Genomic DNA, 22,133 nt, shown 5'->3' with positions numbered 1-22,133 from the left:
AGATGATTTGTAGCCTGTAAATAGGTGACTGCACTGTAGAGATCTGCCCCAGATTCCTTACATTATACAACAAACAACCCTCTATGTAGCTCATTGTGTAAGCGCGGTGCCAGCTCATATTCCATTGACAATTGGCTGCATTGAACGGCAGACAAAAATGTGGTGCAGGCAAAGGCAAGCGATCCACCTGCGGGGTAGAGAAATAGACTTTAAGATACCCTCCAGGCTGGGCGCTCCTGGTGTAGGCACTTCAGACAAAGAGTAAATAAGCAAAGCATCTGGGGCGTACAATTATGGCTCAAACATGCTTTATTGTCAGGATTTATTATATTATTAAAATAAGGCAAATATCCGGGAACTGCATTCCTGACTGTACCTTGTGATGGTAAAAGGTGCCAACATTTAGTGCAGTTCTCAGTATCGTAACTAGAAGCTGATGGGCCCCGGTGCAAAGTCTGTGCCAGGCCCCTCCACTATAATGTATGGTTTATAGCAGGGTTAATAGTCTTCTTATATGTGAAAGTGACACCATGAGGGCCCCCTAAACCTCTTGGGCCGGAGTGCGACTGCAACCTCTGCATCCCCTCAAGTTACGCCCCTGGCAGTTCTGTTGCACTCAAACTAAATATAGGGCTTAATTTCTGAAAAAAAGGGACATTACATTTTTTTTTCACAAACTAGGCCAATCGATGGGTAGGTCAATCGAGACTGACAAGCTATTTGATTATGTGGCTAGGTTTATCTTACCCCCTTATCCACTGCACATTTTTACACTGCCTAAACTGGTTAGGATGACTGTGGTTAGTCCGTGGATCATGGGTCATGCAGTATCCCACTTAATATATGATCTTATATAATGCAAGAAGTCCCTGCTTCCGTGAAGAACAGCGCCAAAATATAATCACAATTATGGTTCGGCGCTGCTGTATTACAGAACGGACCTAATGTTCAGGTTATCCCATTCAAATCTTTAGGTCAAAATCAAGAGTGGATTGAAAACTTAAGTGAAAGAGCAGGACCTTTCATGAACCATACATTTTTTTTCCTCAAAAATTGCATGAAAAACTTGGAAAGACACCCTCATGGTACTGCCACACACTGCAGCAACCTGTGGTGCAACTACTTTTTGTATCCTCATCTATGCTGACAATTTCTCACTAAAGTTGGTACCATGTATCAAATATCTATAACACTCAAACATCTATAACTCTCAAGTATTTATAACATTCAAGACCCAAACCAGAAATGATGCACAATTGGCAGGAATGTTAATGGTTAATAAATGTAAAATAACGGATCTGCAGGATTTGCGCTTAATCTTTGGCCGCCATTATATGTGTACAATATAAAACCTTGACATCATCGCACAGGTCAGGATTTTGTGTCTGAATCGCCTTTTGTTTTTCATTTTTTGGCAATCCGCGTCTGGCTCCATGTCCATGTGGTCGGATGAGGATTAGCTGTTGCGATCAGGTTACTCCTGTGTCGCTCAACAGGATGGTGATAAATTTAGCTCAGAAAGTCTCGTACATTGCGATTAGAAGAACCTTAAACAATTACGTAGAAACCACTAATTATTAGTTCTGTGGCTGTGTGCATTCACATTACTTCTGCTGCCAAGTCATGGAAGTTTTACTCTATACTGAGTATACCTTACTTTACTGAGTTTACAACTGTCCTTTTGCCCTCCTTCTGCTCCACTTGGCACCTTTCGCTGGCTTTCTAGGGTACATTGTATTACCACTCCCAAGTGATTGAGGATCCTTTTACAAAATCACTGATTAAAGTTCTAGCAAGCCAGTTGTACTAGAAAAACAAAGTTTGAGACCGCATCCAAATTTGCCCAATCTGGATCTGCTTACATTTTGGTGGGTGCCCGCAGCAGAAAGATCCCAGTTACATAGGTCCGGGAAGAAACAATTGAGGAAAAAGGAGCAGCCCTCCAATGTAATCCAGTAAATCAGGCGTTCCCTTTGGCACCACATTATATGTTTACTACTGATATACAAATCTTTTTATGTCTATGTAATCGAAATCACCGTTTTTCTCTTTGCTGGATGATTGCTGATGCCGCGATAGGGCAATGATTCAGGAATGATTGTCATAAGGCAAATTTGTAAATCCTCTGCCTCAATAATGCACATTAAACATCCACCTTTATAACATGTATTTTTAGGCGAGGATTTAATTGTAGGTTTCACCCTCAAAAGTAGTAAAATCTGATGAACAAAAAATTGCTAGGCGGCTATCTACACCAAAGTCAGTTTACAAATCACACACATTGCACACACGCAAGTAGATACACATGGTCATAACATGCATATATCAACCCCTGGGACTACACAGAGGATTCAGTCAGGGTGTAAGGTAAGTTATAAGACATAATTATATTGTAATGCAAGTGCTTAGAGAAGACAGAAAGGCAGATTTAAATTGCAGGTGTTATTGGCTTCTGTAACCTGTCTTTAGTGAAAATTAGTTCTCTGGTGACAGGTTCCCTTTAAGGCCCAACAAGATACTTTTTTTGCACTTTTGATGCCTGTTTGATTCTCTCTATTCTCTTTTTGTATCATCCTTTGTCTTCTAACCCAATACATCCTCCAAAAGGAAAACCATGGGCAGGATAATTACTGTCTCTTGCCACAAAGACATTGGGAAGTGGAGCTACAGTCCTATAGGCATCACATAACGGTGGGAGAAAATAGAAAAAAACACTGTTGCCGATTATCCATGGCAGTAATGGTGAACCTTTTAGAGGCCGAGTGCCCAAACTACAACCAAAACCACACTTATTTATTGCAAAGTGCCAGCAATTTCAGTATTCATTTATTTCTACCTGTTCTACAACAACTTTTAATCATATCCAGGGAATTTAAAGTGGCCCTGGAAAAAACTAAAACTGTTAATAGATGGTCTAAATCAACACGTACACCGCAGAGAAAGAAACTCATACTGTTTTCTTGTAAAGGAATAACACTTCTAGTTTAAGAGCACACAACTTAATACTGCCATACATGTACACTAAAAACATACTACAATACCTTCTCCAATAAACAAGAATGTAACTACTATAATACTACAGCCCCTAAGTAAAATATATTGTAATACTGCCCCTCCATGTACAAGAATATAACTACTATAATACTGCCCCATGTATGTACAGGAATATAACTAGTATAATACTGCCCCCTATGTACAGGAATATAACTAGTATAATACTGCCCCCTATGTACAAAAATATAACTACTATAATACTGCCCCTATGTACAAGAATATAACTACTATAATACTGCTCCCAATGTATAAGAATATAACTACTATAATACTGTCCCCTATGTACAAGAATATAACTACTATAATACTGTCCCCTATGTACAAGAATATAACTACTATAATACTGTCCCCTATGTACAATAATATAACTACTATAATGCTGCCCCCTATGTACAATAATATAACTACTATAATCCTGCCTCCTATGTACAGGAATATAACTACTATAATACTGGCCACTATGTACATTAATATAACTACTATAATACTGCCCCCTATGTACAAGAATATAACTACTATAATCCTGCCTCCTATGTACAGGAATATAACTACTGTATTACTACTCCCTATGTACAAGAATACAATCACTATAATACTGCCCCCTATGTACAAGAATATAACTACAATAATACTGCCCCTATGTACAAGAATATAACTACTATAATGCTGCCCCCTATGTACAACAATATAGCTACTATAATACTGCCCCCTATGTACAAGAATATAACTACTATAATACTGCCCCATATGTACAACAATATAGCTACTATAATATTGCCCCTATTTACAAAAATATAGCTACTATAATACTGCCCCTATGTACAAGAATATAACTATTATAATACTGCCCCCTATGTACAAGCATATAACTACTATAATGCTGCCCCCTATGTACAAGAATATAACTACTATAATGCTGCCCCCTATGTACAAGAATATAACTACTATAATGCTGCCCCTATGTACAGGAATATAACTACTATAATACTGCCCCCTATGTACAAGAATATAACTACTATAATACTGTCTCCTATGTACAAGAATATAACTACTATAATACTGCCCCCTATGTACAAGAATATAACTACTATAATACTGCCTCCTATGTACATGAATATAACTACAATAACACTGCCCCCTTTGTGGAAGAATATAACTACTATAATACAAGATTATAGCTACTATTACTAGTAGCCATTACCCCCCAGTATACATCCAGCCCACTATAGTATATATATATATATATATATATATATATATATATATATATATAGCCAGCCCCCCAGTATACAGCCAGGCAGTCTGGCCAGTATACGGCCAGACTGCCCCTGCCCCAGTATACGGCCCATAGCCCCAGTATGCAGCCAGACAGCCCATAGCCCCAGTATGCAGTTCATAGCCCCAGTATGCACCCCATAGCCCCAGTATACAGCCAGACAAGCAGGAGAGCAGCGTTGGGGCGTCGGAAATGTGAGTTACATGTGTTTTTATTTTTCCACCGGCCCCACCAGTCCCAGACCGGCCCCGGAACTGCCCTAAACCAATCGGCCCACCGGGATTTCTCCCGGTGGGTCTTATGGCCAGTCCACCGCTGATCATATCATCCTCTTGAGGACAACAATACAGTTGAAAAAAGAAGGGCAAATTTGACTTATCATTGTAGCATCTCACCATGATCCCCCTGTACAGAAAGAAATGTGGGCCTAGCAGGAGCTCTAAAGATAATCCGCCCTTTCCACATGTTTTACCTTTTCCTGCAGTCCCAAGCAATCAAGAATGTGTTACTTTAAAATAGTACTAAGAGCAGCATTTCTTGAGTTGCCTGCGATGGCAGGATGATTCTTTGAGTCTCTGCTATGTTGATAGCTTGGGTGCCCAAACTGAGTGCCACCTCTGGCACCCGTACCATAGGTTCGACACTACTGCTCTATGGGGACCAGTTCTAACTTTGAATTTGTGTTTCATTTTGTACTATGTCACATTTATCAATAACCATTCAGTTAATCTGCAGTTTACTGTACAGTAATATTAGTGATCTTTTAAGATTTTCTGGTTACTCACCTGTTCATCAGCAAAGTGCACGTTGATGTTATTCTACAATGCTGGCACTGGCAGCCATCAACTTGAGACACTCCTTAAGCTAATCCACACTAAATTGTACTCTTCACACTAATAGTATTTCTAAGTAATTTGTGAGTCAGACATTACACAAGTGACAAGTTTTTCCAGTCTGTGCTGAATTATGAGCAATGTAATGCACCAGCTGTATTTTGGGAGATAGAACTAATTTATTACACATATTTAGAAGCAGGAGTGTGTATGTGAAAGCAATGCAATAAGTCCTCATTGACATTACTTGGTTTTTAGCTTACACCTCTTACATGGAGTGCTGGCAATTCTAAAAAACTTTCCTTTAAAGGAAATCTACCATTTGTTTTTATGCATTGTGAACCAAACATACCTTGAGAATGCTGTAGCTACACTGAAGCAGAAAGATACGTATCTTGATTAATCCCTGAACCGAGTGGTTTTGCTCAAAAACAATTCTATAATTTAAGACCTCGGGAAAGCTAGGTGCAGACTGGCTGCAGTATATAAACAGATTACATGGGGATTCCTGAACTGTCCAGACAGGACTAATCAACCTGAGCTGGATGACTCATACACAGCAGCTGGGGGATGGTGCAGTGATTGATTACTTCTGCCTGTCGGGAACAACACAGTGATTACATCATTCTCTGAAGCAGTGCATAATTAGGGTGAGGAGAAGTGGCTGGGCAGTTACACGAGTTAAATAGCCTCATTTATATAATTTTTTTTTCCAGCAAAACCAACTCAGTTCAGGGATTAAACAATGTATGTTTCTGCGTCATTCTCAAGATATGTTTGGTTCACAATGCATTAAATCAAATGGTAGATTTCTTTTAACTGCTTCTATCATCAGTGGATTCAAAATAGGTACCTGCCCTCAATACCTTGCATTTATCTTGTTGTTTTAGGTCCAAAATAGATACAGGCTAGTAAACCCCCCTGTTATTATGTATCTAGTATTTTTTTATTTATTAACAAAAAAACACATAAAGGACATAACAGTGCAGTCACTAGATGAGTATGTGGGAAATGGCTGTCATGTACAAACCCTATGCTGTATATAGCCAAATACTCTCTTGGCAGCCAACATGTTCTGCAAAGGGAATTTTATTAGAGATGAGCGAACACTAAAATGCTCGGGTACTCGTTATTCGAGACGAACTTTTCCCGATGCTCGAGTGCTCGTCTCGAATAACGAACCCCATTGAAGTCAATGGGAGACTCGAGCATTTTTCAAGGGGACCAAGGCTCTGCACAGGGAAGCTTGGCCAAACACCTGGGAACCTCAGAAAAGGATGGAAACACCACGGAAATGGACAGGAAACAGCAGGGGCAGCATGCATGGATGCCTCTGAGGCTGCATAATCGCACCATTATGCCAAAATTATGGGCAACAGCATGGCCATGACAGAGTGACAGAATGAAGCTAGATAGCATCTAAAACATCCAATAATTGACCCTGACACTATAGGGGACGGCATGCAGAGGCAGCGGCAGCAGGCTAGAGAGTGGCATGGCGACATACCCTAAATGGACTCAGGCTTCAAACCAATGGGTGGCAGAGAGGAACCAAAGGAGGTGAGCAAGAAGCGCTCAAATAATATCGGTACATGATAAAAGTTTGCCAGTATATTTTGTGGATTACACAGCAGGGTGGCGACAAAGTTAACATGGAAGCCATGAAAACAACCCAAAATTCTGCCTGACACAGCTCGTTTGATAAGGGGACCATGTATGGAGGCAGTGAACTAGTAGTAGATTAAAGGTGCTGCAGTTAAAACTATGTTAGTTGGATCTTGGCATGGAGCTGGCGCTCCGCTGCCAGGCGAGCTTTCGCCAATCCAAGCCCCTGTCTCTAGGCTACTCCCCAAACAGCACTTCTAAGAACCTTTTGTATAAGATCAAGTGTAGTAGCGTTCTTATAAGTTTAGGATATGCCGGGTGAGGGGAATGTAAACAGATGCGCAAGAAGCGCTGAAATAATATCCCTAAATGGTAAAAGTTTGCAAGTATATTTTGGGGATTACACAGCAGGGTGGCGACAAAGTTAACAACTTTGATGTGGAATGCCCTGTAATAGCTCTTGGGCGGTGTGCCTTTTATCGCCTAGGCTCAGCAGTTTCAGCACCGCCTGCTGTCGCTTAGCGACGGCACTGCTGCTGTGCCTAGAGCTACCGACTGATGGCGCCATGCCCACGGATGGTAATTCGGAGGAGGAGGAGGTGGAGGAGGGGTGGGAGGAGGTATAGTAGGCCTTTGAGACCTGGACCGAGGTAGGCCCCGCAATTCTCTGCGTCGGCAGTATATGACCAGCCCCAGGGTCAGACTCGGTCCCAGCCTGCACCAAGTTAAGTGTAGTAGCGTTCTTATAAGTTTGGGATATGGCGGGTGAGGGGAATGTAAACAGATGCGCAAGAAGCGCATGATGCGCATGGAGCTGGCGTTCCGCTGCCAGGCGAGCTTTCGCCAATCCAAGCCCCTGTCTCTAGGCTACTCCCCAAACAGCACTTCTAAGAACCTTTTGTATAAGATCAAGTGTAGTAGCGTTCTTATAAGTTTAGGATATGCCGGGTGAGGGGAATGTAAACAGATGCGCAAGAAGCGCTGAAATAATATCCCTAAATGGTAAAAGTTTGCCAGTATATTTTGGGGATTACACAGCAGGGTGGTGACAAAGTTAACAACTTTGATGTGGAATCCATGAAAACAACCCAAATTTCTGCCTGACACACCTCGTTTGATAAAGGGACGATGTATGGAGGCAGCTATATGGACGACTTTTGGAGGTAGCAATGGAGACAACGTGTGGAGGCTGCTATGGAGACAATTTAATTTGGATAGTGCCTGTATGTGGCAGTCCCAAACATTTTTCAAACCAGAGGAGCAGGTAGGTGGCCCTCCAGTAAAATGGGATAGATTGAGTGCCTGTATGTGGCAGTCCCAAAAATGTTTCAAACCAGAGGAGCAGGTAGGTGGCCCTCCAGTAAAATGGAATAGATTGAGTGCCTGTATGTGGCAGTCCCAAAAATTGTTCAAACCAGAGGAGCAGGTAGGTGGCCCTGCAGTAAAATGGAATAGATTGAGTGCCTGTATGTGGCAGTCCCAAAAATTGTTCAAACCAGAGGAGCAGGTAGGTGGCCCTGCAGTAAAATGGAATAGATTGAGTGCCTGTATGTGGCAGTCCCAAAAATGTTTCAAACCAGAGGAGCAGGTAGGTGGCCCTCCAGTAAAATGGAATAGATTGAGTGCCTGTATGTGGCAGTCCCAAAAATTGTTCAAACCAGAGGAGCAGGTAGGTGGCCCTGCAGTAAAATGGAATAGATTGAGTGCCTGTATGTGGCAGTCCCAAAAATGTTTCAAACCAGAGGAGCAGGTAGGTGGCCCTCCAGTAAAATGGAATAGATTGAGTGCCTGTATGTGGCAGTCCCAAAAATTGTTCAAACCAGAGGAGCAGGTAGGTGGCCCTGCAGTAAAATGGAATAGATTGAGTGCCTGTATGTGGCAGTCCCAAAAATTTTTTAAAACAGAGGACCGGGTAGGTGGCCCTCCAGAAAAATGGAATAGATTGAGTGCCTGTATGTGGCACTCACAAAAATTGTTTCAAACAGAGGACCGGGTAGGTGGCCCTCCAGAAAAATTAAATGCATGAAGTACTATAGCAAGAGCCAGTGGGCCCTGTCAAAAAATAGCCATTTTCCTCTGCTTTACTGTACAAAGAGGAGGAGAAGGAGGAAAATGAGGAGGAGGAGGAGGAGTGGATCAATTATTCAGGTTGAGCTTCCTTCACCTGGTGGAGATTGGAAATTCTGAGAAATCCAGCCTTTATTCATTTTAATAAGCGTCAGCCTGTCAGCGCTGTCAGTCGACAGGCGTGTACGCTTATCGGTGATGATGCCACCAGCTGCACTGAAAACCCGCTCGGACAAGACGCTAGCGGCAGGGCAGGCAAGAACCTCCAAGGCGTACAGCGCCAGTTCGTGCCACATGTCCAGCTTTGAAACCCAGTAGTTGTAGGGAGCTGTGTGATCATTTAGGACGATGGTATGGTCAGCTACGTACTCCCTCACCATCTTTCTGTAAAGATCAGCCCTACTCTGCCGAGACTGGGGACAGGTGACAGTGTCTTGCTGGGGTGACATAAAGCTGGCAAAAGCCTTGTAAAGCGTACCCTTGCCAGTGCTGGACAAGCTGCCTGCTCGCCTACTCTCCCTCGCTACTTGTCCCGCAGAACTACGCACTCTGCCGCTAGCGCTGTCAGAAGGGAAATACTGTTTCAGCTTGTGCACCAGGGCCTGCTGGTATTCATGCATTCTCACACTCCTTTCCTCTCCAGGGATGAGAGTGGGAAGATTTTGCTTGTACCGTGGGTCCAGGAGAGTGAACACCCAGTAATCGGTGCTGGAATAAATTCTTTGAACGCGAGGGTCACGGGATAGGCAGCCTAGCATGAAATCTGCCATATGCGCCAGAGTACCAACGCGTAAGAATTCACTCCCCTCACTGGCCTGACTGTCCATTTCCTCCTCCTCCAACTCCTCTTCTTCTGCCCATACACGCTGAACAGTGAAGGACTCAACAATGGTCCCCTCTTGTGTCTCGCCAACATTCTCCTCCTCTTCCTCCTCATCCTCCTCCACCTCCACCTCCTCCGATATGCGCTGAGAAACAGACCTCAGGGTGCTTTGGCTATCAACAAGGGAATATTCTTCCCCCGTCTCTTGTGACGAGCGCAAAGCTTCCGACTTCATGCTGACCAGAGAGTTTTTCAACAGGCCAAGCAGCGGGATGGTGAGGCTGATGATGGCGGCATCGCCACTGACCATCTGTGTTGACTCCTCAAAGTTACTCAGCACCTGACAGATATCAGACATCCACGTCCACTCCTCATTGTAGACTTGAGGAAGCTGACTGACCTGACTACCAGTTCTGGTGGAAGTTGACATCTGGCAGTCTACAATCGCTCTGCGCTGCTGGTAAACTCTGGATAACATGGTCAGTGTTGAATTCCACCTCGTGGGCACGTCGCACAACAGTCGGTGAGCGGGCAGTTGGAGGCGGCGCTGCGCTGCCCTGAGAGTGGCAGCATCTGGGCTGGACTTCCTGAAATGCGCACAGATGCGGCGCACCTTCGTGAGCAAATCAGACAGATTGGGGTATGTCTTGAGGAAACGCTGCACTATCAGATTTAACACATGGGCCAGGCATGGCACATGTGTCAGTCTGCCGAGTTGCAGAGCCGCCACCAGGTTACGGCCGTTGTCACACACAACCATTCCCGGCTTGAGGTTCAGCGGTGCCAGCCACAGATCAGTCTGCGCCGTGATGCCCTGTAATAGCTCTTGGGCGGTGTGCCTTTTGTCGCCTAGGCTCAGCAGTTTGAGCACCGCCTGCTGTCGCTTAGCGACGGCACTGCTGCTGTGCCTAGAGCTACCGACTGATGGCGCCGTGCCCACGGATGGTAGTTCGGAGGAGGAGGTGGAGGAGGGGTGGGAGGAGGAGGAGGCATAGTAGGCCTGAAACACCTGGACCGAGGTAGGCCCCGCAATCCTCGGCGTCGGCAGTATATGAGCAGCCCCAGGGTCAGACTCGGTCCCAGCCTCCACCAAGTTAACCCAATGTGCCGTCAGCGATATATAGTGGCCCTGCCCGGCAGCACTCGTCCACGTGTCCGTGGTCAGGTGGACCTTGTCAGAAACGGCGTTGGTCAGGGCACGGATGATGTTGTCTGACACGTGCTGGTGCAGGGCTGGGACGGCACATCGGGAAAAGTAGTGGCGGCTGGGGACCGAATACCGAGGGGCGGCCGCCGCCATGAGGTTGCGAAAGGCCTCGGTCTCTACTAGCCTATAGGGCAGCATCTCCAGGCTAAGCAATCTGGAGATGTGCACATTAAGGGCTTGGGCGTGCGGGTGGGTTGCACTATATTTGCGTTTCCGCTCCAGCGTCTGGGGTATGGAGAGCTGAACGCTGGTGGATGCTGTGGAGGATCGTGGAGGCGACGATGGGGTTTTTGTGCCAGGGTCCTGGGCAGGGGGCTGACTAGCAGCTGACACAGGGGAAGGAGCAGTGGTGTGCACGGCCGGAGGTGAACGGGCTTGTTGCCACTGAGTGGGGTGCTTAGCATTCATATGCCTGCGCATACTGGTGGTAGTTAAGCTAGTAGTGGTGGAACCCCTGCTGAGCCTGGTTTGGCAAATGTTGCACACCACAGTCCGTCGGTCATCCGGTGTTTCCTTAAAGAACCTCCACACTTCTGAAGATCTAGCCCTCGCCGCAAGAGCCCTCACCACGGGAGCTTCACTAGTTGACAGTGGCGCTGATGCACCAGCTCTGGCCCTGCCTCTCCGTCTGGCCCCACCACTGCCTCTTCCAACCTGTTCAGGTCGAGGACTCTCCTCCGTCTCAGAAGCACTGTGTTCACCCGGCCTCTCAACCCAGCTTGGGTCTGTCACCTCATCATCCTCCGATCCCTCAGTCTGCTCCCCCCTCGGACTTCCTGCCCTGACAACAACTTCCCCACTGTCTGACAACCGTGTCTCCTCATCGTCGGACACCTCTTTACACACTTCCACTACGTCAAGAAGGTCATCATCACCCACAGACTGTGACTGGTGGAAAACCTGGGCATCGGAAAATTGCTCAGCAGCAACCGGACAAGTGGTTTGTGACTGTGGGAAGGGTCCAGAAAACAGTTCCTCAGAGTATGCCGGTTCAAATGCCAAATTTTCCTGGGAGGGGGCAGACTGGGGGGGAGGAGGCTGAGGTGCAGGAGCTGGAGGAGTGGCGATTTCGGTGACATGGGTGGACTGCGTGGAAGACTGACTGGTGGTGGACAAATTGCTCGAAGCATTGTCAGCAATCCACGACATCACCTGTTCGCACTGTTCTGGCCTCAACAGTGCTCTACCACGAGTCCCAGTAACTTCAGACATGAACCTAGGGAGTGTAGCTCTGCGGCGTTCCCCTGCTCCCTCATCAGCAGGTGGTGTCTCACCCCGCCCAGGACCACGGCCTCTGACCCCTGCAGTAGTTGGACGCCCACGTCCCCGCCCTCGTCCTCTACCCCTAGCCCTCGGGTTAAACATTTTTAAAATGAGAGTTATAACTTTATTTTTTTTTTTACTTTTTTTTGTTTTTTTTTGTGTTTTTTTTTTTTTTTTTGTGTTTTTTGTTTTTTTTTGAGTTTTTAAAACCAAACAATGCTATCCTATTGCTATGGCTATTTTCTAGCCAAGTATCAAAGGAAGCACAGTACTATGCCAGATGAGATGACACTGAGTTATTGCCTAATAGAAATCCAACCCCTACTGAATTTTGCCACTTCGGCCTTTGCTATGGATATGTGCGCCACTAAGCGCAGAACACAGCGGTCGCAAGTCCCACTACAAATTGCTCAGAATTGGCAAGTACATGCACTGCAGAAACTACAGCCACCAGCAGATCAACCAGAAATCAAATATATAGAACGCTACTGTAGGCTTCAAGATCAAGAAGCTGTTTGTATTCTCCTATGGCTATTTTCTAGCCAAGTATCAAAGGAAGCACAGTACTATGCCGGATGAGATGACACTGAGTTATTGCCTAATAGAAATCCAACCCCTACTGAATTTTGCCACTTCGGCCTTTGCTATGGATATGTGCGCCACTAAGCGCAGAACACAGCGGTCGCAAGTCCCACTACAAATTGCTCAGAATTGGCAAGTACATGCACTGCAGAAACTACAGCCACCAGCAGATCAACCAGAAATCAAATATATAGAACGCTACTGTAGGCTTCAAGATCAAGAAGCTGTTTGTATTCTCCTATGGCTATTTTCTAGCCAAGTATCAAAGGAAGCACAGTACTATGCCGGATGAGATGACACTGAGTTATTGCCTAATAGAAATCCAACCCCTACTGAATTTTGCCACTTCAGCCTTTGCTATGGATATGTGCGCCACTAAGCGCAGAACACAGCGGTCGCAAGTCTCACTACAAATTGCTCAGAATTGGCAAGTACATGCACTGCAGAAACTACAGCCACCAGCAGATCAACCAGAAATCAAATATATAGAACGCTACTGTAGGCTTCAAGAAGCTGTTTGTATTCTCCTATGGCTATTTTCTAGCCAAGTATCAAAGGAAGCACAGTACTATGCCAGATGAGATGACACTGAGTTATTGCCTAATAGAAATCCAACCCCTACTGAATTTTGCCACTTCAGCCTTTGCTATGGATATGTGCGCCACTAAGCGCAGAACACAGCGGTCGCAAGTCTCACTACAAATTGCTCAGAATTGGCAAGTACATGCACTGCAGAAACTACAGCCACCAGCAGATCAACCAGAAATCAAATATATAGAACGCTACTGTAGGCTTCAAGAAGCTGTTTGTATTCTCCTATGGCTATTTTCTAGCCAAGTATCAAAGGAAGCACAGTACTATGCCAGATGAGATGACACTGAGTTATTGCCTAATAGAAATCCAACCCCTACTGAATTTTGCCACTTCAGCCTTTGCTATGGATATGTGCGCCACTAAGCGCAGAACACAGCGGTCGCAAGTCTCACTACAAATTGCTCAGAATTGGCAAGTACATGCACTGCAGAAACTACAGCCACCAGCAGATCAACCAGAAATCAAATATATAGAACGCTACTGTAGGCTTCAAGAAGCTGTTTGTATTCTCCTATGGCTATTTTCTAGCCAAGTATCAAAGGAAGCACAGTACTATGCCAGATGAGATGACACTGAGTTATTGCCTAATAGAAATCCAACCCCTACTGAATTTTGCCACTTCAGCCTTTGCTATGGATATGTGCGCCACTAAGCGCAGAACACAGCGGTCGCAAGTCTCACTACAAATTGCTCAGAATTGGCAAGTACATGCACTGCAGAAACTACAGCCACCAGCAGATCAACCAGAAATCAAATATATAGAACGCTACTGTAGGCTTCAAGAAGCTGTTTGTATTCTCCTATGGCTATTTTCTAGCCAAGTATCAAAGGAAGCACAGTACTATGCCAGATGAGATGACACTGAGTTATTGCCTAATAGAAATCCAACCCCTACTGAATTTTGCCACTTCAGCCTTTGCTATGGATATGTGCGCCACTAAGCGCAGAACACAGCGGTCGCAAGTCTCACTACAAATTGCTCAGAATTGGCAAGTACATGCACTGCAGAAACTACAGCCACCAGCAGATCAACCAGAAATCAAATATATAGAACGCTACTGTAGGCTTCAAGAAGCTGTTTGTATTCTCCTATGGCTATTTTCTAGCCAAGTATCAAAGGAAGCACAGTACTATGCCAGATGAGATGACACTGAGTTATTGCCTAATAGAAATCCAACCCCTACTGAATTTTCCCACTTCGGTCTTTGCTATGGATATGTGTGCCACTAAGAGCTAAACACAACGGTAGCAAGTCCCCCTGCTAATTCCTCACAAAATGGTAAAATATGCAAATTAAAATAAAAAAAGTAGAACGTTATTGTAGCCCTAAGAAGGGCTGTTGGGTTCTTTGAGAATCACTCCTGCCTAACAGTAAGCTAATAGAACACCCTAACGCTTTCCCTGAGCAGCAGCAGCTCTCTCCCTAGCGGCATCCAGAGACAGAATGATCCGAGCAGCGCGGCCAGCGGCTAGTCTATCCCAGGGTCACCTGATCTGGCCAGCCAACCACTGCTATCGACGTGTAAGGGTACCACGTCATGCTGGGTGGAGTGCAGAGTCTCCTGGCTTGTGATTGGCTCTGTTTCTGGCCGCCAAAAAGCAAAACGGCGGGAGCTGCCATTTTCTCGAGCGGGCGAAGTATTCGTCCGAGTAACGAGCAGTTTCGAGTACCCTAATGCTCGACCGAGCATCAAGCTCGGACGAGCATGTTCGCTCATCTCTAAATTTTATCATTTTATACACTGGTTTTCTGAAAATCAAAAATATCCTACTTTTTTACTGTCCATAGGGTGTGTTAATAAGGACAGGACCCATTATTTACCCTGAAAATTGGTGTTAAATATATAGCAGTGAAAATAGTATATATCAGTATACTATCAAGCAAAAGATGCCTCAAAATAATTCATATACATTTATTTGTTAATAAAATTGTAAATTTGGTGAAGAATGGAGATGCTTCCTTTAATATGTTCTGCAGTGTCTCTCATGGAGATTTGGCATTCAACCTGGAGCTACTACAGGTGCATAACTTTGCCCCTTCCTTTTCTGGGTAGCTATTAGAGAAGACTCTGAGAAGTTCTTTTACTTCAATTCTTGTTTGAATTATTTGTGGGACACAAGTTACTTGTCCGTGTGACATTTCGAATGTAGATATTACATTTCATGGATTCTCACTTACCAGGGGATACAGGATTATACATTGACTCATGCTGGCTATGAAGTGACTCTCTTACTAAATGTGTGTGTTGTCATCAAGTGTGGAGTATGAAACTTCATGGGACCGGGCAACAAACTAAATATGTGTCTTTAATGGCCACTTTAAAAAAAAAAAAACTTTGCATATAAAAGTGGATACAGGTGGCCCCCGGTTTGTGTGAATGTAGCCTAGGTAGAAGTGTTATGGAGAGGGGAGGAGATGTGAGTCATAGCAGCTAGGTCTCTACCTGGAAGCAGAACAACAGCAAAGTAAGTCGGCAGGGCAATCTGCTGGATAATGTAGGCTAATAGTGATGGGAATTATGGCTCTTCTGCGTGAGCTGCTCATTAGGTTTCGCTCACTAAGAAGAGTCGGCTCTTCTGGCTCCTGAACGGCTCCCTATTACATGTATAATAGGGAGCTGCAGACCAGCCAGTCACCCCATTCCACAGCACTTTTAACCCGATTGTAGGATAGAGATAGGGACAGGAATAAGTGTTGTTCATGTTAAAAAAAGCCAGCTCTTATAGCCGGCTCATTCGCGAACGACTACAGGCTACATTCACGTATTCACTACAGGCTACAAGATACTTAATGTTATTTTTCATGTACACACAATGGACTTCAAATTGTTCAAAATCTGTCAATAGTTTAAGTTGATTTTCATTTTCCCCATTAACAGCTATGAGCATTGCCTAAACTGCATTTGCCTAGATCAGTGATGGCGAACCATTTAGTGTCAGAGTGCCCAAACTAAAACCCAAAACCAACCAAAAATTAAAGCAGTAACTTATTGCTCCCTGTTCTTCAACAACGTTTGATCATATTGGCTTCCTGAGGACAAGATGGAAAATTTGCATCATTTTAGCTTGTTTCCAGTGTCCCTCTGTACCCAGAGAAAATCGTGGGGCCAGAGAAAGGTCCTCCAAAGATACTTCATCCCTGTCTACTCATTCTCCCTCTTACTACAGTCCCAAGTAGCGAAGTAAGTATCACATTAATATATGACTGAAAGCAGCATCTTTTAAGTTGCTTGGAACTGCAGGAAGATTCTTTGAGTCCTGTCTGGTGCGGTGGGGCAACGGCCCGGGTGCCCACAGAAAGAGCTCTAAGTGGCGCCTCTGGCACCCGTGCCATAGGTTCGCCACCACTGGCCTAGATAATCACATTTGCAGCTGCAATATGTAACTCCGAATGCCCTCAAGTACTGTCCGCATAGATATCTCTTAAAAAATGTTAAGTATCTAGAACTCCAGATATAATAGAGAGTTGAAGAACTTTCACTTTTCTGCAGCGATGAAGCTTTATTTACACAACATGCGAAATGTGAACGCAGAACCCTGGCTCTGCAGCTGTAAAGGTGACAGATGATCCGGGATTAATTGAGCTGCTTACTTCCTAGATTTCATGTGAGGGGCGGGTGCTGCTAGTGTGTGTTTAGCAGGTTTGGTGTTATGACGGGCGGCTCCCAGATAATACTTTTATTTTACCTATTAGTGCGGGAGGAAGAGAAAACAAGATTAATTCTGCGTGTACAGTCAGGACGTGTATGCACCAGTACACAGCCACAGACACAGCACACTGGACCGAGATCCTCAAGTCAGTAAGGAGCTAACAATCTTACATCAAGGCTCTGCAAAAGAAAACCTCTGGACTATATGAAAATTGCTGTAAGTCCATGTAAATCCTTACTGTGTTTATTGTCTTTCCTAATTCTACCTGGTGGCTGGGTTAAAGGGAATAAGTCAACTCCCACCTTCATTTTAACATATGGTCATGTAGTGTAGCTTGCAACGAGTCAGTACTTTTTGTTAAATAGTCCAATTTTGTAGTCTGGAATGAATGATATGACATACAAGTTGTAAATTGGATTTTTGAAGCACCTAGTGAAATGACGGTGAACAGAGTGCCCAAACTCCAACCATGACCCATTTATTTATTTATTGCAGAGTGTCAACGTGGCAATTCAAAGGACATCTACCACAAAGATGAAGGGTTGTAAACCAGACACACTGATATACTGGTGTGTGCCTCCTTTTCTTCTTTTGGCTTTTTATACCCTGCTTATTCCAAAAGACTCATTCGCATAATATTTAAAGCCTTTTTTTACTTAAAAACAATGGCATAAAAAGCCAAAAGAAGAGCAGATGTTGCCAGAGGGGGCACACACCAGTATGTCAGTGTGCTTGGTTTACAGTCCTTTATCCTGATGGTAGATGTCCTTTAAGAAATAAGTTATTGCTACCTGCTCCAAGGTCACTAATACCGTTGAAAGAAGCAGGAGAAATTTGGATTATCATTGTAGCATCCCCTTCAGGGTCCTCCTGAACAGGAAAATTGGTGGAGCCTGGAGCAGGAGCTCTAATGATAATCCAGCCCTATCCACAATTCCTCACTCCTCCTGCAGTCCTAGGCAGCCAAAATGTGTTTCTTTAAAATAGCATTGGGACTGCAGGAAGATGCCTTGAGCCTTTATGGTGAACTCTATACTTAGGTGCCCACAGAGATGGCTCGGAGTCCCACCTCTGGCACCCATGCCACAAGTTTGCCACTACTAACCTAGTGTATTTGCAGCTTGTATCTACATCACTATCAAAGTATTGCTTCCCATTGCATCCATCTCCGGCCTTATTGAAGATTTGAATAAAATCCTGCACCTTTGCCACTTGTTTAGTGATGGGTGCATACATTGGACAGCAAGGGCACACTTCAATAACAATGGAGGGGTTTATGGGCAGTTTATGTGTTTGGTAGATGATACATGCCCCTATAGAATATTGCTCCCAATATGTAACCTACTTATCCTATGCTTCTGTTATATTTTCAGATTCATCGGGCACATGACATTACACCAAAAAATACAGCATGGGTAATGACAACAGCCACGATAAAGAGTCTCAGGTGAGTGGAAGCAACAATTTAAAAAAAAAATGCTTGAAAAAAATCAGTTTCCGGAATGCAAAGAAATTTACTGTTTCATTGATTCATTTATGCAAATGAGCTTTTCTGTGCACAGTGTGTGCAGCCATTTAATGTACCTTCCAGACCCAGTTTCACCATTCAGCGTCTCTCATTCTGGATTAACAGTTCCCTATATCCCCACGTCCCCCCTCTCCACACACCCAGTGATATTGAGCAAAAGATTTTGCGATTGGTATGATGGCTGGTTTACAACAAATAAAATTAACATTTTTTTCAATCAGGCTCCAGTTTTGCAGACTATGTATGCTTAAGTCAAAGAACACTTCACCTAATGTTGCCTCTTTAAAGGAAATCTACCATCAAAATCATGATAAACCAGGGACCTCATAGATCCAGGCACTGTGACTGTGGTAATCTTCTTATATTTGTTATTCATGGCCACCTTCCTTCTACAACCAACTTTTAATATTATGTTAATGAGCCTGAAGGGCTACCCTAGCCCCTCTATGATCTGGCACCCTCCCACTCAAATTTCCTCAGCACTTGTGCATGAGCATTTCCTGCAAGGATGATGACTTTAGTGAAAATCACAGTTTCTAATCAAATATTTCAAAAGAAATGTAAATTGAATTTAGAAACTATACTCTATTTATTTGTAGATGGTGCAGAGTAGGAGGAGACTTGAATAACTGAAGCCCTTTACTTTCTCCCAGTTGTTACCTGCCATGGCAGATAAATAATGTGAAAAGTATAAAGCTGACTTTTATCCTACCCAGATAGGGAATTATCAGCTGTCTGTAGAGGGAAATACCACAGTAGTGGAAAGGGTGACATAGGTGAGTTATCAGGATTGTAAAATGAAAGACCAGGACTGGGCTCACCAATATCTGTAACATGCCTGTAAAGAGTCTTCAGCATAAAAGGCTCAGCTTCCAATAGAAACAGAGGGGGAGATTTATAACTGCTTCTACTTCAGTTTTGTGGCGTAAAAGCAGTGAAATAATAGCAAATTCTAGGGCAATGCAAGAATTTGCTATTAAAATAGTGAATATGCCACCTCTACGCCATGTGTGCATGGAGGGGGGGGGGGTAGAGGGGTGTGGCGGCCAGAGGAAGGCTTGGGCATGGAGAGTTCCCGCTCCATGCCTGCCCACTGGATACATCAAGAGGCCTAAGCCTCTTAATGTATACGGTGCAACAAAGAGGGCATGTCTGCAATCGTATGCCAGCATGGGAGTGGCAGCGTATGAGGAATCTCATTGTAAATTACTACAGATGCCCTTGTATAAAAATGAGTAGTTGGTAAAAATATTATGACTTTTTCATCCTTAGTGATGCCAAAAATATTCTCCACTCTCAACTCATGATTAAAACATTACATTACTGTCATTGTTTCAGATAAATATACAGACATATGAGTTTCAGGGAACAGACAGGGTAAAAACTCAGGAATAGAGTGCAGGCTCTGAAACAGGGTTCAGAGTACAGGATCAGGGTTACCACAAGGTTCGGTGTTCCAGATCAGGTAGGATACACAGTTCGGGGAGCCAGATCAGGTTTCATGTAAGACAGGATAAAGGATTCCAAGTCAAGGTTCTGGATCTGGTTTGGGTTTAAGCAGGATACAAGCTAAGATACAAGTTCAGGGTTTTCAGTCAAGCAAAAAAAAAACAGAGTACTACAGGTCAAAGGAGAAAGTATAACCAGCCCTGAGTGAACTGAGGATTAGCTCTTTATCTAGTTCCTTGACGCCACCCCAGCAACTATCTGATCATCCCCTGCATCATTGAGCCCACAGCTAAGTCTAACACAGAGCTTCAGAATGAAACCACTCAACTTTCCAGGGATCAAATACTGCAGGACAGCAGAATCACAGCTCCCTCCATTCAGAGGATTCTGGCAAAGACTATGGAATATGATTGGAAAAAGTTCAGTTAAAAAAAAAACAGCCAAAAACAGTATGCAGGGGCGTCGCTAGGTCAAAAGATCCGGGGCTTGTGCCCCAGATCTTTTGGCCAGTCCCCTGAACCTCCTTGGGTCAGCAGGGCATCTGCCCCGCTGCCAGGAGATTCCTTCCCTCTCATCAAGATCTGTGTCTGAGGACACAGATCGTGATGAGAACGAGTGCAGGCGCTGCTTTCCCCTGAAAGGACCTAGCCTCCAGTAGTTCCGGAGGCTGAAGGACCTGTGATGATGTCATGATCACATGACCTACCGGGGAAAGCAGTGCACAGAGCTGTATCTGTGAGGTTAGAGGAGGGAGACATGATAGGAACTAGGGAAGGGGGAGAACATTGGGGGCTGTGTGGACACATTACTTACTGGGGGGCTGTGTGGACACATTACTTACTGGGGGGGCTGTGTGAGCACATTACTTACTGGGGGGGGGACTGTGTGTGGCACATTACTTACTGGGGGGCTGTGTGAGGCACATTATTTACTGGCGTGCTGTGTGAGGACATTACTGGGGGGGACTGTGTGAGGCACATTACTTACTGGGGGGGACTGTGTGAGGCACATTACTTACTGGGGGGCTGTGTGGGTGCATTACTTACTGGGGGGGACTGTGTGAGGCACATTATCTACTGGGGGGGCTGTGTGGGCACTTTACTTACTGGGGGGCTGTATGAGGACATTACCTACTGGGGGGATGTGTGGTCACATTACTTACTGGCGTGCTGTGTGAGGACATTACTGGGGGCTGTGTGGGCACATTACTGGGGGGCTGTGTGGGCACATTACTTACTGGGGGGCTGTGTGGGCACATTACTTACTGGGAGGCTGTGTGGGCACATTACTTACTGGGGGCTGTGTGAGGCACTTTATTTACTGAGGGCTGTGTGGGGACATTATTGGGGGGCTGTGTGGGCACATTACTTACTGGGGGGCCGTGTGGGCACATTACTTACTGGGGGGCCGTGTGGGGACATTACTTACTGGGGGGCTGTGTGGGCACATTACTTACTGGCGTGCTGTGTGAGGACATTACTGGGGGGCTGTGTGGGCACTTTACTTACTGGGGGGCTGTGTGGGCACATTACTTACTGGCGTGCTGTGTGAGGACATTACTGGGGGGCTGTGTGGGCACATTACTTACTGGCGTGCTGTGTGAGGACATTACTGGGGGGGCTGTGTGGGCACATTACTTACTGGGGGGGCTGTGTGGGCACATTACTTACTGGGGGGCTGTGTGGGTGCATTACTTACTGGGGGTTTGTGTGGGTGCCTTACTTACTGGGGGGCTGTGTGGACACATTACTTACTGGGGGGCTGTGTGAGGACATTACTTACTGGCGGGCTGTGTGAGGACATTACTTACTAGCAAACTGTGTGAGGACATTACTGGGGGGCTGTGTGGGCACATTACTTACTGGGGGGCTGTGTGGGTGCATTACTTACTGGGGGGGCTGTATGGGCACATTACTTACTGGGGGGCTGTGTGAGGCATATTACTTACTGGGGGCTGTGTGAGGACATTACTTACTGGCGGGCTGTGTGAGGACATTACTTACTAGCGGGCTGTGTGAGGACATTACTGGGGGGCTGTGTGGGCACATTACTTACTGGGGGGACTGTGTGGGCACATTACTTACTGGGGGACTGTGTGAGGCATATTACTTACTGGGGGGCTGTGTGAGGCATATTACTTACTGGGGAGCTGTGTGGGGCACATTACTTACTTGGAGGCTGTGTGGGTGCATTACTTACTG

The 22,133-nt window shown here is 45.1% G+C and overlaps 1 protein-coding gene across 5 annotated transcripts in view; it reads left to right on the top strand.

Annotated features, from left to right (window-relative positions):
• The window catches only part of TACC2 (transforming acidic coiled-coil containing protein 2), a 118,785-nt gene that overhangs the window by 1,936 nt on the left and 94,716 nt on the right, over positions 1–22,133 (top strand). For all 5 annotated transcript variants that reach the window (XM_072130786.1, XM_072130784.1, XM_072130787.1 and 2 more), the window contains exons 2-3: positions 16,999–17,171; positions 18,329–18,402. In XM_072130786.1, coding sequence (XP_071986887.1) covers positions 18,367–18,402 — 36 coding nt within the window. In that variant the 5' untranslated portion in view covers positions 16,999–17,171; positions 18,329–18,366. The remainder of the gene's footprint in view (positions 1–16,998; positions 17,172–18,328; positions 18,403–22,133) is intronic.

The sequence above is a fragment of the Engystomops pustulosus genome, chromosome 11, assembly GCF_040894005.1.
Source record: "Engystomops pustulosus chromosome 11, aEngPut4.maternal, whole genome shotgun sequence".
In the NCBI taxonomy this organism is placed as follows: domain Eukaryota; kingdom Metazoa; phylum Chordata; class Amphibia; order Anura; family Leptodactylidae; genus Engystomops; species Engystomops pustulosus.
Note: the sequence above shows the minus strand (reverse complement) of the source record. Positions and strands in the feature narration are given on the sequence as shown.